The 23,547-nt window shown below is 43.3% G+C and overlaps 1 protein-coding gene across 1 annotated transcript in view; it reads right to left on the reverse strand.

Moving 5' to 3' along the window:
* Positions 1-22,143: 22,143 nt before the first annotated feature.
* The window catches only part of POLA1 (DNA polymerase alpha 1, catalytic subunit), a 463,756-nt gene continuing 462,352 nt past the window's right edge, over positions 22,144-23,547 (reverse strand). The window contains 1 exon segment of the mRNA XM_068269965.1: positions 22,144-22,385. Within this exon segment, the coding sequence (XP_068126066.1) occupies positions 22,243-22,385 (143 nt within the window). The 3' untranslated portion in view covers positions 22,144-22,242.

Raw genomic sequence — 23,547 nt, forward strand, 5'->3', positions numbered from 1 at the left:
GGAATGCATATGCACTCCAATGACGTAACCGGAACCAGTATGGTCGCCGACCGGAAGTAATGCATTCTCCGGCCGGCAATTCGTGAGGAAGGATGGAACTTGCATGGGAGAGGTAATTATGCTTCTCACATGTTTTAATGTATATACTGTATATGCGATTTAGACCGCCCGCTCTCGTATCCCCTGATGACGGCGAGAGGCCGAAACTATTCAGGACGAGAGCGGGCTATGCATCATAGATCGTTACTGGTTGTTTAGTACCAGAAGGTAAAAAAAGTCTGCGCTAAGGACAATATACAATATTTCAAAACAACGTGGTGCGCTTTAACTAATGTACTGCCATACATAAGTTGTCCAATAAAGAAAGGTTAAAGCGCTCATAGGCTAGGACAAAGTTTAGTCTAAATATCAGCAATCCAGTAGTCTTCAATCCACTGAGTTGTAGACACTCAAAAGTCCAGGAAACAAGACCAACTCCACAATATCCAGCCAGCACGTTATATAGAAGAAAAGAGAATAAAGGACATAGCGTAATCTAATATTTCAATAGGTGCCCATCACCTCTTATGTGCAACTAAACCAGCACCTAGTGCAGTACCACATTCCCCTGTGTGTCCGCACTCACCCAGATAGCCTCCAATCAATCCGGAGGTATGGATGTATAGGCATTCAAGGATTAATAAGCCAATCGCGTTACACAATCTGCAAACTCAAAAGATGCTCCAATAGTGTAAAATCATTTAATAACAGAGCAATTAAAATTCAAGGATGCATAATGAGACATTTCAGAAATATTGCAATCCAAATAGTGGTGGAGGGCATCGTTTTACTCCTATTAGCGAAAGGATATGCCGTAGTTGACAAATAGAGTCAAAGGGACATCCTTAGCAGATGATGATCGGCACGCCAGAAGGTGACAAATAGTGCTGGAGGTACAACCACAGCCAATGTTACATTTTTGGCGGTGGCAATTTAGGTTTGCTCCAGCATCGGTTTTGTCCTAGCAGCTAAAAGACATGCCATAGTCGTGGAACCGATTGAGGGAGAGAGAAGTTGCCAACAGGAGTCTGGAGGCAAAATATAACTCTACAGCCCACTTCAGCTACAGAAAGCCCATGCCATAATACACCGGGGCTGATGAGGAGCTGTTGTCACATCACCTCCAGGATAGACTATACTGGAAGCACTGCAGTGAGAAAGCGGATCCCGCAAGATCATCTAAACTGCTGCAGCAGGTGATATTACATCAGTCGTGGGCAGCCCATTGTGTTAGCCGCAGGGATAGAGGGTTAGCATCTCTTACTAAGTTAGAGGTTAGTATTAGCAAAAGGCAGGGTAATTTAGTGTTACGAGTAGGTTGCGAGATGGTTAGTGTGAGAGATAAATGAAGGAAGTGATAGTAGAATATCGGTAACATTACCAATATTCTACTAACAGCATTAGCCAGTGCCTGATAGAATATCGGTAATATTGCCAATATTCTACTAGCGTCTTCAACCAACACCTAATAGTAGTATATCGGTAATATTGCCGATATTCTACTAGTGGCTACACCTGGCGCCTAATTTTTACATGTAATTTGGTGCTAGATTGATATTTCTTAATATTTTTGGCATCCAGGGTTCTTTTTTACAACTATAAGTCATTTCTTTTTATGTTATGATCTTTTATTTTCCATTATAACTATTCAAACTATCCTTGAGTTATTCTTTCACTCCCCACTCGACTGTTTATCATTCAATCTGTGCTCTTCAATTATACATACATGTGATTGCACACACAGTTATTTAATTGTTAATTAGTTCATAGTAAGCTGTCCATTCGGATGATCTCCTTATCAAGGCTCAAGGGTACTTATTGAATTTTAAAGAAAAGATGGGTCTGGAAGAAAATGTATATTAAAATATTGTAATGCACGCCTCCTTCATCAGATATTTAAAAAAATGCTTATAGAGAAGCTCATTGTCCTTTAGACTTCCAAATGTGTTTTACTGTCATTTGCCCTGAAAATATTTAATTGAGAACAGTGTGCTCTAGGGCAAAAAATCTATCTGTAAGGATGTGCGCACATGAGTGGACCTGCAGGCAATCTTTTAGTTGATCAATTGATCAATCAATCATTGTAATCAATTTCCCAAAATGTTCTCAATAGGGATGGCCCTGCCTAGGAGAACTCATGGAAAAGCATGTTATCAGTTTGATCAGCTGACAGATACGTAAGGCTCTGATTTGCTGGTCATGGGCGCCCACGCTGCCAAAATTGACACTAAAGTAATTGACCTGATGAAGCGACTTTGCGGATGCGAAACGCGTTGTCTGTGCAAGTATAAATAAGTTATAACTTTTTAATATCAACCCATTTACGGTATAATAAATGATTCTATGATCAACTGCAATACAGAATTTTGTTGATCAGAATGCTGGACTATATGAATAGAGAAAGGGACTGATTCACAAAGCTTACTTATTTTTCACCTGAACTGTAAGGAGAGTTAATGCATGAGATAAACAAAAAAAGAAGAAGAGATAATTCATGAGATAAACAGATAAGGAAAGATAAACCATGAGTTAAGTCAAATAAGGAGAGCTAAACCATGAGTTAAGTCAGTGGAGGAGAGATATATCATGAGTTACATTTAATAAGGAGAGATAAACCATGAGTAAAGTAATTTAAAGAGAGATAAATCAGAAGTTAAGTCATTTAAGGAGAGATAAATTGTGAGTTAATAAGTAAGGTGAGAAAACCTTGTGAATCAGCCATAAAATGCTGTAATGGACCAGTTAATAAAACAATCGATAATTACCGTCCAATTATTTACAATCCTGCAAACATCATCAAATTATTTCATGTGAGGAAAATATTGTACACTTACTAGACACCTTAAGAATTCAAAGTGCACTACAAACCGATATTTACTGCCAAGCCTGACCACAAGACAACCGAGGAAACGGTTTATTGATAGCAGAGTAAATGATTTGAAATAAAGAGAGCAAGCACCAACATGGACTAAAATAATAATATGTTATTCATGGTAAATACATGAATTTATTTATGAATTTAGGTGTTCTAGGCATAAAATACAGTGGCTTGCAAAAGTATTTGGCCCCCTTGAATTTTTCCACATTTTGTCACATTACTGCCACAAACATGAATCAATGTTATTGTGAAAGACCAATACAAAGTGGTGTACACATGAGAAGTGGAACGAAAATCATACATGATTCCAAGCATTTTCTACAAATAAATAGCTGCAAAGTGGGGTGTGCATAATTATTCGGCCCCGAGTCAATACTTTGTAGAACCACCTTTTGCTGCAATTACAGCTGTCAGTCTTTTAGGGTATGTCTCTACCAGCTTTGCACATCTAGAGACTGAAATCCTTGCCCCTTTTTTCTTTGCAAAACAGCTCCAGCTCAGTCAGATTAGATGGACAGCATTTGTGAACAGCAGTTTTCAGATTCTGCCACAGATTCTCGATTGGATTTAGATCTGGACTTTGACTGGGCCATTCTAACACATGAATATGTTTTGTTTTAAACCATTCCACTGTTGCCCTAGATCAGCGTTTTTCAACGAGTGTGTGCCGCGGAACGTTGCCTAGTGTGCCATCCTCTTATCCCCCCTCCCGAACGTCCCCGCGGCCGCCGCTGCTATTACCTTAGCAGCGGCCGCTCTCCCCTCTCCAGCGCATGTGTTTATTCTAGCAGCGTATCTCCGGCTGCTCTGTGTGATGCGCAGGAGGCAGGGCTCGGTTTCCATAGTAACGGCGATACATATCGCCGTTACAGGAAGCCGCTGCCCTGCTTCCTTCCGCATTACACAGAGCAGCCGGAGATACGCTGCTTGAATATACACGCGCCGGAGAGGGGAGGAGCGGCAGCTGTTAAGGTAATAACAGCGGCGGGGTCGGGCGGGGGGCACTATACTGGCTATCCTGGGGCACTATACTGACTATACTGGGGCACTATACTGGCTATACTGGGGCACTATACTAGCTATACTGGGGCACTATTCTGGCTATACTGGGGCACTATACTAGCTATACTGGGGCACTATACTGGCTATACTGGGGCACTATTCTGGGGCACTATACTAGCTATACTGGGGCACTATTCTGGCTATACTGGGGCACTATACTGGCTATACTGGGGCACTATACTGGCTATACTGGGGCACTATACTAGCTATACTGGGGCACTATTCAGGCTATACTGGGGCACTATACTGGCTATACTGGGGCACTATACTAGCTATACTGGGGGCTATACTGGGGCACTATACTGGCTATACTGTGGCACTATACTAGCTATACTGGGGCACTATTCTGGCTATACTGGGGCACTATACTAGCTATACTGGGGGACTATACTGGGGCACTATACTGGCTATACTAGCTATACTGGGGGGCTATACTGGGGCACTATACTGGCTATACTGGGGCACTATACTGGCTATACTGGGGCACTATACTAGCTATACTGGGGCACTATTCTGGCTATACTGGGGCACTATACTGGCTATACTGGGGCACTATACTAGCTATACTGGGGGGCTATACTAGCTATACTGGGGGGCTGTACTGGGGCACTATACTGGCTATACTGGGGCACTATACTAGCTATACTGGGGCACTATTCTGGCTATACTGGGGCACTATACTGGCTATACTGGGGCACTATACTAGGGCACTATACTAGCTACACTGAGGCAACTAAACTCCCTACACTGGGGCAACTATGCTAGCTATGCAGCCGCACCCCAGGCCCCCCCCCCCCCCATAGCCTGCTGCGCACGGCACTGTCGACTAGGTCGCGCGAACAACCGGGGGCCGCATCCCCCCCCCCCTCGCGCCGTTCCCCGGAGAAAAATTTGGTCAGACAGTGTTCCCCGGGCCGGAAAAGGTTGGGAACCACTGCCCTAGATTTATGTTTAGGGTCGTTGTCTTGCTGGAAGGTGAACCTCCACCCCAGTCTCAATTCTTTTGCAGACTCCAAGAGGTTTTCCTCCAAGATTGCCCTGTATATGGCTTCATCCATCTTCCTATCAACTCTGACCAGCTTCCCTGTCCCTGCTGAAGAGAAGCACCACCAGAGCACGATGCTGCCACCACCATATTTGACAGTGGGGATGGTGTGTTCAGAGAGATGTGCAGTGTTCATTTTCCGTCACACATAGCGTTTTGCATTTTGGCCAAAACGTTCCATTTTGGTCTCATCTGACCAGAGCACTTTCTTCAACATGTTTACTGTGTCCCCCACATGGCTTGTGGCAAACTGTAAACGGGACTTCTTATGCTTTTCTGTTAACAATGGCTTTCTTTTTGCCACTCTTCTATAAAGGCCAACTTTGTGCAGTGCACGACTAATAGTTGTCCTATGGACAGAGTCTCCCACCTGAGCTGTAGATCTCTGCAGCTCGTCCTGAGTCACCATGTGCCTCTTGACTGCATTTCTGATCAGCGCTCTCCTTGTTCAGCCTGTAAATTTAGGTGGACGGCCTTCTCTTGGTAGGTTTACAGTTGTGCCATACTCCTTCCATTTCTGAATGATCGCTTTACAGTGCTCCTTGGGATGTTCAAGGCTTTGGAAACCTTTTTGTAGCCTAAGCCTGCTTTAAATTTCTCAATAACTTTATCTCTGACCTGTCTGGTGTGTTCTTTGGACTTCACTGTGTTGTTGCTCCCAATATTCTCTTAGACAACCTCTGAGGCCGTCATAGAGCAGCTGTATTTGTACTGACATTAGATTACACACAAGTGCACTCTATTTAGTCATTAGCACTCATCAGGCAATGTCTATGGGCAACTGACTGCACTCAGACCAAAAGGGGCTGAATCATTACGCACACTCCACTTTGCAGTTATTTATTTGTAAAAAATGTTTGGAATCATGTATGATTTTCGTTCCACTTCTCACGTGTACACCACTTTGTATTAATCTTTAATGTGGAATTCCAATAAAATTGATTCATGTTTGTGGCAGTTATGTGACAAAATGTGGAAAATTTCAAGGGGGCTGAATACTTTTGCAAGCCACTGTATATAAAGTGCATACCTACAACACCTAACATTCGGTAGCAAACAGTGGGTTACAAATGACTATCAAATATGAATGGTATCCGTGTTAAAGGGTACCTGTAGGGGAAAAAAGTGCTCTATGGGTACTTACCTTGGGAGAGGGAAGCTTCTGGGTCCTCCAGAGGCTCCCCCCGTCCTCCTCCACCATTCCAGTGCTGCATCCCCTGAAAGAATGGTGACAAAGGCTTGTCGATGGCTCGCAAATGCACAGTAGCACGGTCCGTGCTACTGTGCATTTGCGAGCCATCGACAAGGATTCGGCAGAAAAAGTCAAGCCCGATCGGGTCCGTGCTACTGCGCATGCAAGAGCCATCTGCACCTCAGAAATACCGCGGACCCAATTGTTATAGTCTTTCTCTAACGAAGCCTGCACAGGTTCTTACTATTGCGCAGGAGCAGTGTAGCCGTGATCTTCTAGGGTCTCAGTGTTGGAACAGCCCGCGGACGACAGCGGAAGGTTCTGGAGGTTGCAAACCTCACAAGTTTGCTTTAATGTAGGTATACACTACATACAGTGAATCTGGAAAGTATTCACAGTGCACTTTTTCCACTTTTTTTATGTTACAACCTTATTCCAAAATTGATTAAATTATTTTTTTTCCTCAGAATTCTGCACTCACCACCACATAATGACAATTTGAAAAAAGTTTACTTGAGGTTTTGGTAAATTTATTAAAAATAAAAAAATTGAGAAAGCACGTGTGCATAAGTATTCACAGACGTTGCCATGAAGCTTAGAATTGAGCTCAGGTGCATCTTGTTTCCCCTGATCATCCTAGAGATGTTTCTACGGCTTAATTGAAGTTCACCTGTCATAAATTCAGTTCATCGGACTTGATTTAGAAAGGCAAAACTTGTCTATAAAAGGGCCCACAGTTGACAGGTCATATCAGAGTACACCCCAAGCATGAAGTCAAAGGAATTGTCTGTACACCTTCGAGAGTCTCGAAGGCACACATCTGGGGAAGGTTACAGGAAAATGTATGCTGCTATAAAGGTCTCAATGAGCACAGTGTCCTTAATCATCCGTAAGTGAAAGAAGTTCAAAACCACCAGGACTCTTTATAGAGCTTGCTGGCCATCTATACGGAGCCATCGGGGGAGAAGGACCTTAGTCAGGGAAGTAACCCAGAACTTGATGGTCACTCTGTCAGAGCTCCAGAGGTGCTGGAGAGAGGCAAAACTTCCAGAAGGACAACCATCTTTGCAGCAATCCACCAATTAGGCCAGTATGGTATAGTGGCCAGACGGAAGCCACTCCTTAATAAAAGGCACATGGCAGCCCATCTGGAGTTTTCCAAAAGGCACTTGAAGGACTCTCAGACCATGAGAGTATACAGTGCTTTTTGCTTCTTACAATCTTGGTTGGGGAACTCATCTTTGCAGTATGTTTTCCAGTACTAGGTGTCTTCTAAGTGGTGAATGACTTTGGAGTGTGTTTTCTTGATGGTGACATAAATTAAAGACGTAAATTGAAGACTTAGGCTGCGGGGCAGCGGGACCACTAAAACTATGAATTTTAGAAAAGCAAACTTCAATCACCTCAGGCAGGCACTAAGTTTGGTGAACTGGGATAATGTACTACAAGGGGAGGACACTGAAGGGAAATGGCAAGCTTTTAAACTTATTCTCAATAAATATTGTAGTATGTATATCCCATATGGAAACAAAATGTCTAGGAATAAAAAAAGGCCTCTATGGATGAATAGAAAGGTTAGAGATAAAATGAAGGGGAAAAAGAATGCATATAGGATCCTAAAACAAGAGGGGACCGAGGCTGCATTAAGCAATTATAAGGAGTGCAATAAAAGTTGTAAAAAATAAATTAGGCTGGCAAAGATTGAAGTTGAAAATCAAATCGCTAGGGATATCAAATCTAACCCAAAGAAGTTTTAAAAGTACATCAACTCTAAAAAAAAAAGAAAGGTTGACTGTATTGGACTCCTAAAGGATGAGGGTGGGAACTCAATGGTGGATGACCAAGGTAAGGCAGAGTTCTTAAATGCATTCTTTGCTTCTGTCTTCACAAGGGAAACATCACTGTTGCAAATTACAGATGCAGAAGAGTCTCAATCTTCCAACTGTAATATTAAATACTTAACGCAGGAAGAAGTGAAGGCAAGACTAAATAAATTAAAAATAGACAAGGCACCTGGCCCGGATGGCATGCATCCTCGGGTCCTAAGGGAATTGAGTTTAGTTATACATAAACCCCTTTATCTTATCTTTTGTGACTCTCTTTCAACTGGCACAGTCCCAGTGGATTGGCGTACAGCTCACGTTTTCCCATTATTTAAGAAGGGCAAAAAACAGATCCAGGAAATTATAGACCTGTAAGCTTAACATGAGTTGTATTCAAACTATTTGAGGGGTTACTAAGAGATACTATACATGACTTCATAGTAGAAAATAATCTTATTTCTCAGCATCAACAGGGGTTTACTAAAGACAGGTCCTGTTTGACTAACATGCTCAGCTTTTATGAGGTAGTGAACGCTAATGTGGATATTGGGAATGCTGCAGATGTGATATACTTGGACTTTGCAAAGGCCTTCGACACTGTTCCACACAAAAGTCTGGTGCAAAAGTTGAGGATGCAAGGACGGGGGAAGAGTCTGTGTGCATGGATAGGGAGTTGGCTAATGGACAAAAAACAAAGAGTTGTAGTCAATGGATCATACTCAAAATGGGTGTGTAACGATTGGTGTCAGCAACACAGATTTTTCTGATTATTGGTGATCTGCAGTATCACCAATAATACAGATGCTATACCTGATTATGTGGTGATCTGCAGAATCACCAATAATACGAGAATAATACTAGTATAGCTAGACACAGGACAACCAATGTGGAATTGTGTTTTGGTGCAACAGTAATGAGGAGATCTCCTGAGAAGCGGGAGATTCAGACAATGCTGCAGCCAAGAATCCCCTGAGGGGCAGGTTATTCGACTGCACTGCAGCCAGTGGACACCTGAGGAGCAGGAACCACTGACTGTACTGTGAGGATAGCCACCTGAGGAGCAGGTGATTAAGACCACACTACAGCCAAGGATCCCCTGAGGAGCAGGAGATTCAGACTGTACTGCAGCCAGTAGACACCTGAGGAGCAGGGACCACTGACTGTGCTGCAAGGATGATCTTCTGAGGAGCAGGTGATTTAAGACTATACTACAGCCAGAGATCCCCTGAGGAGCAGGGGATTCAGACTGTACTGCAGCCAGTGGACACCAGAGGAGCAGGGACCACTGACTGAGCTGCAAAGATGATCACCTGAGGAGCAGGTGATTAAGACTCTACTGCAGCTAGCAGACACTTGAGGAGCAAGTGTTGCAGACACTACTGCAAAGACTAATCACCTAGGGAGTAGGTGACAGCTCTTAGAATTCCTCACTAATGGCTAGACCCACTAGTGAGAATAGGAAGGTTAGACAAGCAGGGTCAGCAATGTACGGACAGATAAGGTACAAAGACGGAAGGCTGATTCAGTGTAAGGTTCAGGCAGTGTCGATACCAGTAATCAGATAGGCAGAAGTACCGAATCAGCAAACAGGAGAATAGTCAGGAAAGCAGAAGATCATAACAGATAAATAGTAACAATGTAGCAATCTCCTAGTCTAGGTGTGAAGTCCTTGGTTTCAACACCTGGGATCTAGATGAAAGAATAGTACACAAATATCACAATGCAATTAGTACTTTAAGCTATCAACGGAAACTGGCTAAGTGTGAATTCCCAGCTCCAGCTGGTTCTAACACACTGTAAGAACTGACTAAGGTCTGAGTGCTAGCACGTTAGCATTTGCAACAGCAGACAACCAGCAACTGACAGGCAGGTCCTATATATACTCAAAGCGCTCCACAGCGCCGCCCCAGTCACTCAGCCAATCCGGAGCACAGCTTGGAGTCAGCTGACCGGCTGATCAGCTGACTCCCTTCTTACTTGCATAAAGGTCCAGTCGCCTGGCGCGCGCGCGTAGCTCTCAATCTATGTGCACCAGAAGGACCAGGCAAAGCAGCAGCATGTAGCTGCGTGGCAGAAGCCGCCGGCTGATACGCGGAGATAGCCGCCATGCCGCTTGCCCATGCGGCGGTATCTCCGCTATACTTTACAGGCTGACTGTAAGCAATGGGGTCCCACAGGGGTCTGTACTGAATCCAGTGCTCTTCAATTTATTTATGAATGACCTAGTAGATGCAGTAGTAAGCAATGATGCTATTTTTGCAGATGACAAAATATGGTGCAGAATCATCAACTCACAGGAAGATAGGGACATACTGCAACAGGATCTGGATAGGATGGTTATATGGGCACACAAACGGCAGATTTAATTCAATGTTGAAAAATGTAAAGTCATGAATTTTGGTCGTACCAATGGTCTAGCAGCATACAAAATAAATGGGATACATTTGGGGACATCAAACTTGGAGGACTTAGGAGAACTCATCGACAACAAGTTAAATAATCGTACTCAATGCCAAGCCGCTGCAGCTAAAGCTAATAAAATTTTGGGATGCATTAAAAGGGAAATAAAAACTCGAGATGCTAGCATAATATTGCCCCTGTTTAACTCTCTAGTAAGGCCACATCTGGAATATTGAATTCAGTTCTGGGCACCACATTACAAGAAAGATATTGCAGTTTTAGAGCAGGTGCAGAGACGAGCAACAAAATTGATACGTGGGATGGAAGGTCTCAATTACCAAGAAAGGTTAGATAAACTGGGTTTATTTAGTCTAGAGAAAAGACGCCTTAGAGGGGATCTAATTAACGTGTATAAATACGTCAGAGGGCAATATAAAAGCTTGGCGGATGAGCTTTTTGTCCCTAGGCCTTCTCAAAGGACTAGAGGACATGATCTGTGCATGGAGGAAAAACATTTTAGCCATTTATTTAGGAAAGGGTTCTTTACAGTAAGAGGGATTAATATGTGGAATGCATTGCCACAGGAAGTAGTTATGGCAAATTCTATACCTGCATTTAAAGTGAACCTTAAGTCTGAAAAAAAAATGAGTTTTACTCATCTGGGGCTTTCCTCAGCCCCGTGCAGCTGATCGGTGCCCTCGCCGTGTCCTTCCGATCTTCCTGTCCCCACCGGGGCCACTTCCGGTTTCGCCGCCACCGGCCATCACAATATCACCCCCTATGCTGCTATTGCGGCAAGGAAGGCCGCAATAGCAGCATAGGGGGAGATATTGTGGCTGGGAACGCGAAGAATCACTCTTCCATCTGAAGTCGGGAAGGAATTTTTTCCCTTTTGGGGTTAATTGGACCATGCCTTGCAAGGGTTTTTCACCTTCCTCTGGATCAACAGGGATATGTGAGGGAGCAGGTTGGTGTTGTACTTTGTTCTCTGGTTGAACTCGATGGACGTATGTCTTTTTTCAACCCAAGAAACTATGTAACTATGTAACTTTTAACCACGTTAAAGACTATTTATTCATTTGTTTTGTGTTTCCTTGTATTAACATGAGGCAGGATAAGCTAATCAGTTACTGTTAGTGCAAATGAAAAGGATCACTTTTAGTACTACTGTAAACATTTTCTCCAGAGATTGAAACAGAATTAGGGCAGAAAGGGAGTAAAGATCACCAACAAGAACAGTATGCGAGGTATCAACTAAGAGTTAGGGCAGGTTCACACTGCACTGATCAAAAACCGATAAGTGAAACAGATCAGTTTATATTGGGTATTAGTTTTTGGTCAGCGACCCTCTGTTTCATTATCGCGCTATGAATGTAATGCATCTGTCGATCAGGAAAAATCGCTCCCTCCCCAAACTTGCAGTCCATTCAGCCGATCCATTCACAACCTGTCTGTTACGGCCCACTAAACGGAAAGCTTTTTTTTATGCAAATGTGAACTGGGCTTAAAGGACAACTGAAGTGAGAGGTATATGGCAGCTGCCACATTGATTTTCTTTGAAGCAATACCAGTTTCCTGGCAGTCCTCCGGATCCTCTGCCTCTAATACTTTTAGCCATAGACCCTAAACAAGCATGCCGCAAATAAGGAATTTGACATTGTCAGATCTGACAAAATTAGCTGCATGCTTGTTTCTGGTGTAATTCAGACAATACTGAAGCCACAAAGAACAGCATGTCTGCCAGGAAACTGGTATTGTTTAAAAGGAAATAAATATGGCAGCCTCCATATACCTCTCACTACAGTTGTCCTTTAAATGGAAAAGCATTGACTGACCAAACAGGGACAGGGATTAGTGTTGAGAGATCTTCTGATATAACTTTAGTTGCTCCCCTTAGCCACTTCACCACTGAGTGCCCATCAGTACGTGTCATTGATCGTGCTCCTGTAGCCGGGAACGCGCTGCGCATGTGCACTATGTCATGACTGGAAGCAGCTTACAAGAGAACATCACAAGGACCAGAGGGAATAAGGAAAGGAACAGACAAAGCACAGAGGTGCTGCTGTCTGTGCTCACCTCAGATAGCTTTGTCTCCGGTCATGTAAACTTCATAGGACAGTACCATACTATTCATACTGTACAGGACCATACTGTCTTTGCATTTAGTCATGTACTGTTACAGAACTACTGCAATTGATCACAGTTGATGTATTCTCTTGCCAGCGATATGAACTTTTACCGAATGTGCGGTTACAGGATTACTAATGAAAGTGTATAAATAAATGATAAATAGAAAGGACTCAGAATAATCTGTATTTTACAGAACTACATTTACGAGGGAACCTTCATAAGACTGGTTTAATTGATTTACATTCTTTAAGTTATTCAATGAACGTGTGTTTATTACGCACATGGTCACCTAGGTTTGCATCTTGGTTCTAATTGAAAAGCCTCTCTCCCACTGGTAAGTAACTTGTAACAAAAATCAGGGAACAAATATTTATTGCAGATCCGATGAAAGTAGATTACCAGCAACTTTATAAAGGACAAAAACATGTCAAACGTTACATTTTACCCCTAAAATCTTCTATAGATTGTAGACAACAGTTTATGTTAGCCCCAGGGCCCACTGCAGTGTTTTTCAGCGCTATTTGTGCTTTCAAGGAATCACTGGTTATTCCCAAAGTGCTAGGCTAATGAAAGCCTATGGTCATAATTCCACAACTGTTATTTGCCGAAATTGCATTCGCAGTGCCTGCAGCATTTTGGAAAGCGTTCCGTTTTTGGTGGCAAAATCTCTCAAAACCGTTTGGTGTTTTTGAGAGCAATGTGTGATTTCTAGTTGGTCTCAGCCTAGTGTTTCGAAAAAAGGACACGGGGTGAAAGCGAAATTGTAAAATATAATCTACTACAATGTTTTTTTTATTGATTCTTCACCTTTATCTCAAAATAATAAACATGTTAAAATAACAGTATTAATAAGGGCATGTGGTGAAGCCGAAATTGCAAAATATTGTCTATAACAATGAAAATGTAGACATTTTTTGTCGTAATGACAATAGGAATACATTGGTAAATATCAATATTTCACTACAACTAAACCTAATCCTACTCTCACACAGAACCCTCCCTCCACCAGCCCTAACCTCCCTGGTGGTGCCTAACCCTAAGACCGCCCTGGTGGTGCCTAACCCCAAGACCGCCCTGGTGGTGCCTAACCTCAAGACCGCCCTGGTGGTGCCTAACCCTAAAATCCCCCATTCTGACGCCTAACCCTAAGACCCCCATTCTGACGCCTAGCTCGAACACCCTTTTTTACGACAGACTATAAAACCCTCTCCACCGCAAATAACGTAAAAAAAAAACAAAAAACAATACATTACTAAGACAAATTTTTAAACCGATAATTTACAAAATAATTCTTAAAATGAATTTGAAAATGCTAAAAAAAAAATCAAAAATTTATAAAATAGTAATTCTCAAACCGAATTTCAAAATGATAATATTTTAAACAATAATTCTCAAAAAGAAAAATCTCGGTTGAACAGTCACGGCACCTGCTATTTATTGGTTGCCCAATAGCGGATATTTTGCATTAGCGCCTATGGGTGCCCAAATTGTCCATTAGCCCCAGGCACCCAAATTTCCTGCTTCTCCTGCAACTACTAACTTTCAGGGCTGCAGCATTCTTTTATGATGAACTGTAAGTGCTGGGACCTACTGAAGCATTTCTGGCAGCGTTTTAGGATTGCTTTCAATCGCTAGCGATTTCCAAAAACGCTTTGCCAATGTAAATAGATGGAGCAGATTCCACTGGAGTGATAGCAATTAGGGAAATCGCAAATACAGAACATGCAGCATTTTGGGGGCGTTTCCATTCCAATGTATTGTATAGGAGTAGGGAAATAACTTCCAAAATCACCTACAAAGTCCTACCACAAATCGCTAGCGATTGCAATAGCACTTTGTAGTGGGTGCCACGTCTTAGGGCTCATTCACACTACAGAATGCATGCTTGAATGTGATTTTGTGCATGCGTTACCAACGCATAAAATGCAGTGCATTAAATCATAAATGTCAGTGACCACTTTACATTCTATCGGGTCCACTAAAATTTGACGCCGCCCCCGATGACACACCGCCCGCCGCCGCTCGGCTGTCCTGATTGGTTGAAAGAGAATAGAGGTAAAGGGGATCCCGGCGCCCGGGGGAGAAGTCTGGGTCCCGCTAGCCAGCGCTGATAAAGCGCGAGACCCAGGAAAACAGTGCGCGCAGCTGTCCCCGCCGGCTGCTACTTATTGTATGGGAGGCGGGGAGAGGCGGGGGGGAGGAGAGAGGCAGTGCGAAAGCCGGCGGCTTCATCTATTACATTGCCGCCGGCTATATTTAATTCAATTAAGCAAGGTTGTCAAAAATTTGGCCGCAGCGAGACGGCGTAAACATAACATTTCTAACATTGGCCGCTGCGCTGCGGCCACTTCGCACATTGGCCGGCCAGAACCCGAAGTGGCTGGCCAGAACGCGAAGTGGCCACACTACGGGTTCTGGCCGTAACATATATACCAAACCTTGCACCATGCGGTAGCATTGCAGTACAACCATACAGTGAGGCATACAGTACAATGAAAGTACACCTCACTCCTACTGTAAATAGACGTTACGTTACTGCATTTGAACCCTGATGCACCGCATCAAATATAAAAGCCCCCTTACAAATATTATCGGTATCGTGATGTGGTGATATTGGTTGATGGGACGTAACGCCATGGACTTCGTTTGAAAGGGACCATAGAGTAATCTGTTAGTGTGGCAAATAGGAGGCCCTTCCCTGGCCAGATGATTTATGAGCAATGTGAGGGGTGAGAGTTATAGAACACCACTGCACTAAGCATTGATAGTAGTTTCCTAGTTTTTATTGTAGAGTTCAGGCCTCATTCACACTAGTGCGCTTCTATCCGCTTCTGTCCTCTTTTCGGCAACACGCATCAATATGTAACATTGATGTTCTGATAAAAAGTGGACAGAAAAGGACATAGTGTGAATAAGGCCTTACTCAGGTTTTAATTGTACTCAGCACAGCCTGAAGCAGAAGGGGAAGGAGGGTTCTGGGTGCTTTGATTTTTATTTGAGGACTGTTACCCTCACTGTTTTTGTCTTTGCACTTCTTTAGCTTTGTATGTGCATAGAAAGGTTATTTATTTTCAGCCTGGGTTGGTATAACACAACGGAGAAGACATTTTCCATGTTTTTCCTATGGGTCAGTTTACATCTATGTTATAACCCATAGATGCAAACTGACCCATAGGGAAACATGGAAAATTATCTTATCTGTTGTGTTATAGCTGACAGCAACTTATTCAGTGTAGACCAAGCCTAAGACTAGGGGCTTGATTCACAAAGCGGTGCTAACTGTTAGCACGCCTGTGAAAACCCCCTTAGCACGTCTAAACAAGCTTTTCGCGCATAAAACTTTACGCGCGCAAAACTTTATGCGCGTACTGCACAGAGCACAGGGCGCACCGCGCGAAGTGCCCATTAAAGCCTATGGGACTTAGCGCGCGTAAAAACTTTGCGCGCGTAAAACTTTACGCGCGCAAAGTTAGCGCACGATCTGATTGAGAAATCCGGTGCTAACCTACTTAGCACCCTGGTTAGCGCGTCTAAAGACTTTAGACGTGCTAAGTAGGTTAGCACCGCTTTGTGAATCAAGCCCTAAGTGTGCATTTTAGTAGGAAAAGAAAAATCAGGTTAGGGTCTTAGGTCCAAACACTTGCAAGTTGGTTCAACTGCAGGTATGGAAATCGGCAGCAAAGCAGGTAGTGGGTCAGGTGCGGGTAGTGGATGTGAATATTCAGACTTCAGCAGGTCTCTAGCCTATAGTACTTCATTTTGGTGACAGGATCCCGACACTCAGGAGCAGGAGAGAAGAAAGGAAACTGGGTGGACCTACCTGTTTTACCCCCAGTCCATTCTAGAGATGGTGAAATCTTATTGACCATATCTAGTCCATACCTGGTTTTACAGGCAACCAGATATAAATGTCTAGAGCTCTGTGCATAGGGCAGGTCGCTTTCCTTAAGTATAGAGCAGGTGAGCTGCTAGAAGTGTGCCTCCTGGATTATCAGGATTACAGAGCAGATCTCAAAGCTGAACAACTCCTTGACACTTGGACTTCTCACGTGCTGAGGACTTTTGCTTACCACCAGGGTAAAGTCATTCTGTTTTCAGTCTGGCCTTGTTGAAAGGAAGCATTTGTTTAGGCTCGTATTTCTTGAGACCAAGAAAACTGGACTTTTACTTTTCTTCTTGCTCAGGATTAACTTTTACTTACTAAACCAACTTTTACATTCATTAAAAAAAAACAAAAAAAAAAACGTGTGGGACATGATTAAATCTAATAACGTTTATGGGAAAAAATACATATTTAAAACGATGAAAATTAAATAGAGGGATATAAAAATTTTATGTCAGCACTAGAAGCTGAGGATCCCTACAGGCTGCTGTAGTTTGGATCCTGCTCAGAGAAAAAAATCCTGTCCCACCCCACTGTTCATCCACTCTGGCATGTGCATGCTTTACAATGGTTTGACCTATGTGTAATTGACACATGGAGTTGTTTTGCAAGCAGTGCCAGCCATGCACCTCTTCCTTTAATAATACTGCATACCTTTGCTATTGGCTTGAGCATGCTGCTCGCTTGGAGCGGAAGCCATGCTCTCACACCACCTTGCCTGCAAGGACACTAGGGCCAGCTTTCTTTCATCTACCAGGGATCTCAAACTCAATTTACCTGGGGGCCGCAAGAGGCAAAGTCTGGATGAGGCTGGGAAGGGAATCAATCAATCAGCAGCTCCCGCATCGCTGCCTCTGCCCGCCCCTCTCACTCTTCCTTCACAGAGAGGGGCGGGCAGAGGCGGCGATGCGCCGCGATTGACGTCAGGAGGGGCAGAGCTGAAGCTGAAAGCTCTGCCCCTTCCAGGAAATGCCGGCGGATTGCCCCCCAGGCGATTTGGGGGCTCTGCAGCCCTCGTTTAGCGGTGGGGATGCGGCGGATTACTTGGGAGCACTGAAGCGAACTATAAGTAAGCTTTTGCCGGCGCGGGCCACAAAATATTGTATCAAGGGCCGCAAATGGCCCGCGAGTTTGAGACCCCTGATCTACACACGGATTCAAAGAAAAATGACCTGGTGATGCAAAGTGAACGACTGAGTCTTCTGGGGCTTATTAAATCAGATTGATGTAATACAACATGAGTACCTTTGCCTCTTGTGTCCACATTTCCTGCAAAGGAAAGAGCATACTCTTCATGTCCGCCTGGTTAATGGTTGGTTCACCTCTTCTGTCCCTGTTCTTCAGGAAACTGTTTTACTCCAGTACCTAGTATATCCAGCTATCAAGGATAACTAAAATTGGACAATGTGTCATCCCCCATTATGTCCTGTCAGACGGAGTTATGGTAACTTGTTTCCAACCCATAATCCCAATATCACCAGGACCACAGAAAAAGTCTTTTCTTTCACTTCCTATTAAAAGTGTATACCTCCTCCTGTTTTGATGTCTGAACTGCCATTAGAATCTTCTACTGAAGAACTCATAACCTAAAGCTTATCACCCTTTAGTGGATGTTTGATAAAAAAAAGGTAGATTCCTTATGTCTACATCAACTCTCAAATGTGTACATTAATGGAAACCTTGAGAAAGGGTTTACCCTTGACCTTCTAGAGCAGAAATATTTGTAGAAAAAAAAGGGACAATATCACTATTAAGAAATGGTTCTTGAACTTTTTTTTTTTTAAGCGATGCTAGAATATTCTCCAAATAGGATTTGTACATAGCTAATAATTAGATCAGAATTGAGAGTTAAAGACTGCATTCAAAGCATGAGTTGGAGCTCAAGCGTTTACACAACACGCGGCGGATAGAGAAGAGTCAGTCAGCATGGCTGAAGAGTGCATGGATGGTGCAGCTGCCGCCTGCCAGGACAGGTGAATGATTAATGCTGCTACATGTGAGGGGAGCCCCTGGGGTAATGACCATGGGGGAGGGGTTTAGGGGGGCCCCTTAACCTCACCCTGTTGGCTGTCAACCACCAGCCTCTGACTTCTGAGTCCTAGAAGGAAACTAGGGCCTACGTGTGTGGGACCATTTCCAGTAAAAAGCCAATGAATCCAGTAGCTTATGAGTTAGCTTTTCCAGGTCCTATAGTATGCATCCTTTTATCCAGGTCTTGCTGCTCAGATCAACCCAGGCAAATTATTTTCCTAATAGTCATCCTGCTCCCCCATCCCCTATCAATGGAGTAGAATAATTTAAATTACAACTGACCTGAGACAAAGCTAAACACACCTAAGATAATCACTGCTTGAAAAATTTGACTTTTGACGGAAGTCAAATTTTCAGACAGGAAGAAGGAGGAATTCTGCGATGTTCCCTCCTATCACCCTCCCATTTCCTGCGCCCTAAGGGGAATTAAATGAGGTGGGGAAGAGGTGGGGACTGAAGGGTGCTAGGAGGGAAAAAAAACTGCCAGCACAGGTCAGGTCAGGTTTGATATAAAGTACAAACTATGTTAACCTCCCTGGTGGTATGCTTATATCGGGATTTTAGAAAGTTTCAGACCCTAAATCAGTACGTTTCAGGCCCTAAAATCAGGAAAAAAATCATGCCACCAGAATGCCTGCAGCAGCCCCAGCACTCACTCATCTCCCTGGGCTCCAGTGCTGCAATTTTCCCTATGCGTGATGCTGTAAATCTGTAGTGAGATCACTAATGGTGATCTCACCAGAGTGATTCAGAGCCTCGGAGGACAGGAAGGAGAACGGCTACCGATGTCTGGATCCCCGGGAAGTGAGTAAAACCACCCGCAGAGCGCTATACTCATGCATCAAGCTCCTGGCAGCTAGCCCGAGCTACTGCCAGGGAGGTTAAATTCCAGGAGAAAAGGTGATCAGAATGAAGGGTATGGAAATGAAGAGGGTGATGATGGTATGGGATAGACTTGGGACATCTACCAAAGCACAGACCTGATCTGTTCAACACACTTTCATTGAAATCTCAACAGGTAAATTAACTACAGGGTCCAGTCAGCAAGGTACTTTCAACAAATTTATGGAATAACCACAGATGTGCAATGAACAAAACTGTGCATTGGCTAGTAATACATTATTTTGCATTAAAAAAAAGATGAACTAGAGCATTAACCTCCCTATCAGTATGATTATTTCCAGACTTTAGGTTCTGAAAGCGGTGCAATTTTTTCACAAGCTTATAAACCCTAAAAATCATAGCGCTAAATAGATTCCATGGATCCAGGTTGTGCTTACCGCTCTAAGCTGCGGATTTCTGTCCTGAGCCTGACTCAAGGTTACAAATAAGGAGTTTAAAAGAACTGAGGATACTGAAATGCAGTAATCATGAAACCAGTAGCAATCCAGGAATCCAGGAAAGGAATCCAGTTGTTAGAGTTTAAAAATCTCTGTTTATTTATAATATTTTACATACTATAAAATAATTAGTTTTTATACGCGAAAAACAATCCAAAAATTTCTGATACAAAAATCATCTCTAAAAATTTGGGGACCAATTATTTTTTGAAACGAACAATAATTATATCTCATAGAAGAGGAAATACCATTTTATGATGGAAATATACAAGCAGGAAATCTACATAATATTCTGGTACTGTCTGAAGCACACATCCATATTTTACATATGAAATGGTAGAGGAAAAAAAAAAAGAGTTCAGTCATTCTTATTAATTAACATGTTTGTGATAAGCTGATAAATCGTGAAAGGCAAAACATTAGTGCTCCTACAGAGACCTCGCATAACCTTGTTTGCTGAAAGCACCTCCACTAAGTACTAAACAGCAAAGTTGAGGATCACTTACACTACAGCCCCTCTCACTGGGAATTATTCAATTAAAGTAGCCGTCCTTTTATCTTTCAGGTCTCAAAGGAGAACTACTTGCAAAAGAAATCGAGTGAGCGATGGCAGACATATATAATTATGAAGCTGCAACAAATAACTGACTAAAATTGCTTTTTATCACAGGCTGATTGTTAAATCATTTCTGGACCACAGTAAGTTTTGCATTTTTAGGGCTAATTAACACAAAAACCCTACGTTATTAATTAAAAATGACTTGTCTGTTTTAAGCTGCAGCCAAGTAAGATGGTCTACACCAGGGGTGCCCAATGCGTCCATCACGATCTACCAGTAGATCGTGAAGGACTGCTGGGTAGATTGTGGTCAGACGCTCAAAGTAGTGAAGCCATGGAGACCGACACTGTGCTCTTGCATGCGGCACAGGACAGTCACAGCGTGAGAGCACAGTGTCAGTTCACAGGCAGCAAATGAAGATTGCTAGTTTGTCCGTGGCCCCACCCCTCCAGCAGTTGTCTTGGGAGTAGGAGTCGCCCTTGCAGCCAGCCAGAAGAAACTGCACCCTCTCCTCTGACTGATACTTTGTGGATCTGGCAGAAGTGGCTTTTTTTCCTGTGCCCCATGGGGGTTGTAGGAGGCGGTGGAGTTGGGTTAGTAACAAAGTTTTGGAAAGCCTAGGTGAGTGAGGGTGTAGAATTTAGAAAAAAAACCATTCTGGAATGAGGCTTTAGAAATGATGCTTCTTTGCCAACAATGCAACCGTATACAGTTTCATATACAGAGATATCAAGTTTTTCATCGGTGTTTAATTTTTATGGTTATGGAGTATGCAAACCCAAGGGAATATTGCAGTTTTTCTCAAACCTGTCCTCATGACTCCCCAATGGTGCATGTTTTCAGGCAGCCTCACCTATGCACGGGTGTAGTAATTCGTGTCTCACCTAGGTGGATTACATGAAGTTGAGGACACTAATTACCCCACCTGTGCATAGGTGAGGCGGTGTGGTGGCAACAAGGGTACGTTAACCCCCCTGCTGCGGTCTGCCTTAGGCCCCATTCACACTGCACGCGTTCCCATCCGCGTTTCGGGAAAGCGCGCAAGAGGCCGACACGCACGGCATCAGACAGTGCATAGACTGCACTGTCTGATGTTCACACTGCATGCGTTCTGGACCTGTGCGGTCCAGGAACGCATGCTGCACGCATTTTTCCCAAAACACATGGCTGTCAGCCACGCAACACATACAAACGCGGCGTTCCGAACGCACGGCCGTCCGCGTTTGCTAATGTGAACAAAGCCTTAGTACAAATTCAAGTTCTGTTCTGAAGGCTTCATAACAGTGTTGCAAGTTCACATGCTCATTCCTACTAGTACATAAAAAAAATACTGCAAATAATGAGGAAAAAAGAGTTATGCCAAATTTTACTGACGGAAGGGATTATTTTTGACAAACTTTTGCCGATAAGTTATTATATGAATAATCGGAGAACTCATGAAATAAGTTTTGCACACCAGGGCTATAATATACCAATATTTTTTTATTCCTATTTATAATAGTACAGCATGCTGTATTTTACCAAACAAAAAGTAGCAGGTTTAATTTAAATGGAAAGTGGGTGGAAAAGCAAAACCAATATGGAGAGAAAAGCAAACCCATGTGAGCAAGCATGAATTGGTAGTGTGGAATAGCCCTAAGACTACGGTAGATTTTTTCCCTATGTACTTCTTTCGATCCTCTGAACTTGTACAAGTATGTATGGTGGTAAGAAGCCACAAATGAATCGAAATACATTTTAGAATAGTAACAAGAGGACAACTTTTAGTGTATAAATGTTTTATTAGAAACTTGAAAAACTTGATAAAACCAGATTCAAGAGACAGAGGGAAAAAGAGAAAATGTGGTTTACAAAACAAAATTATTTGATTGTGGTGAGGGTCTGAAATAGCTTGCTGAGATTTACTTCCGAGTAGGCACTCCGTGAGAGAACTTGGTCAATGGCGAGCTTAAGCTTGTCATACGTAGGTTTTGCATCATCAAAGTCTTTCTTTTTCAGGTACCCTGTGTGCAAAAAGGCAACAGATAGTATTAATAGTGATTTAAGTTCAATTACAACAAGAACTAATACCTGAGGTCAGAAATTTCCACTTTAGGCAAAATGACGCAAACTTTAATCAGAAAAAGATACAAAATCAAACAAGACATTCTAACAGCACAAAGGAAGATGTGATTATATGAATAGTTCTGACAGAATAACGTTTGCATGGCCTGATGTACCTGGAACATTTTTACAGCATGCATTCTCGCCTGTTGGCAGTAAGTCAGGTGTGAACATGTAAACCACAAAGGAGGAAGAAGAGATACCAAACTACACTTTTCAAAATCCCGGGAATTACAGTAGAAAACACGTAAATGACAAGGTACTACCTACAGTTTCAAGGGTTAGATCATAAGACCCTATTCTTTTAATGGGCAACAATAGTCTATAGAGATCTCAAGTCTGTATGAAGAAGTGACACATGCCGGCATGCACAGTTTAACCCTCCTGGCGGTTTGCAAAAAAATCGCCAGGGGGCAGCAAATCTTTTTTTTTAAATTTTTTTTTTTTTTCATGTAGCGAGACCAAGTCTCGCTACATGATAGCCGCTGCTCAGCGGCATCCCCCCAGCCCCTCCGATCGCCGCCGGCGATCGGAGATCCCGTTCAAAGAACGGGATCTCCCGGAGGGCTTCCCCCGTCGCCATGGCGACGGGGCGGGATGACGTCACCGACGTCAAAGGGGATTCCGATCCACCCCATAGAGCTGCCTGGCACTGATTGGCCAGGCAGCGCACGGGGTCTGGGGGGGGGGGGGGGCGGCTGCGGCGCGACGGATAGCGGCGAATCGGCGGGTAGCGGCGGCGATCGGGCACTGCACGCAGCTAGCAAAGTGCTAGCTGCGTGCAGCAAAAAAAAAATTATGCAAATCGGCCCAGCGGGGCCTGAGCAGTGCCTTCCGGCGGCTTACCCCGAGCTCAGCTCGGGCTTACCGCCAGGAAGGTTAATGGGGTATTTAAAGTAAATATCCCCAAAAATAGATTATAATTTACAGTAGACAACAAGATGTGCCAAAAAGATGGGGTGTGCAGATCAATCTAGAACCTCATTTACTGTCCATGCAATACAAAAAAAAGCTGAAATGTTGCAGCATATATATTTTTATTCAAGCATATATATTTTGTCT

Source organism: Hyperolius riggenbachi, chromosome 2, assembly GCF_040937935.1.
Source record: "Hyperolius riggenbachi isolate aHypRig1 chromosome 2, aHypRig1.pri, whole genome shotgun sequence".
Taxonomy (NCBI): Eukaryota; Metazoa; Chordata; class Amphibia; order Anura; family Hyperoliidae; genus Hyperolius; species Hyperolius riggenbachi.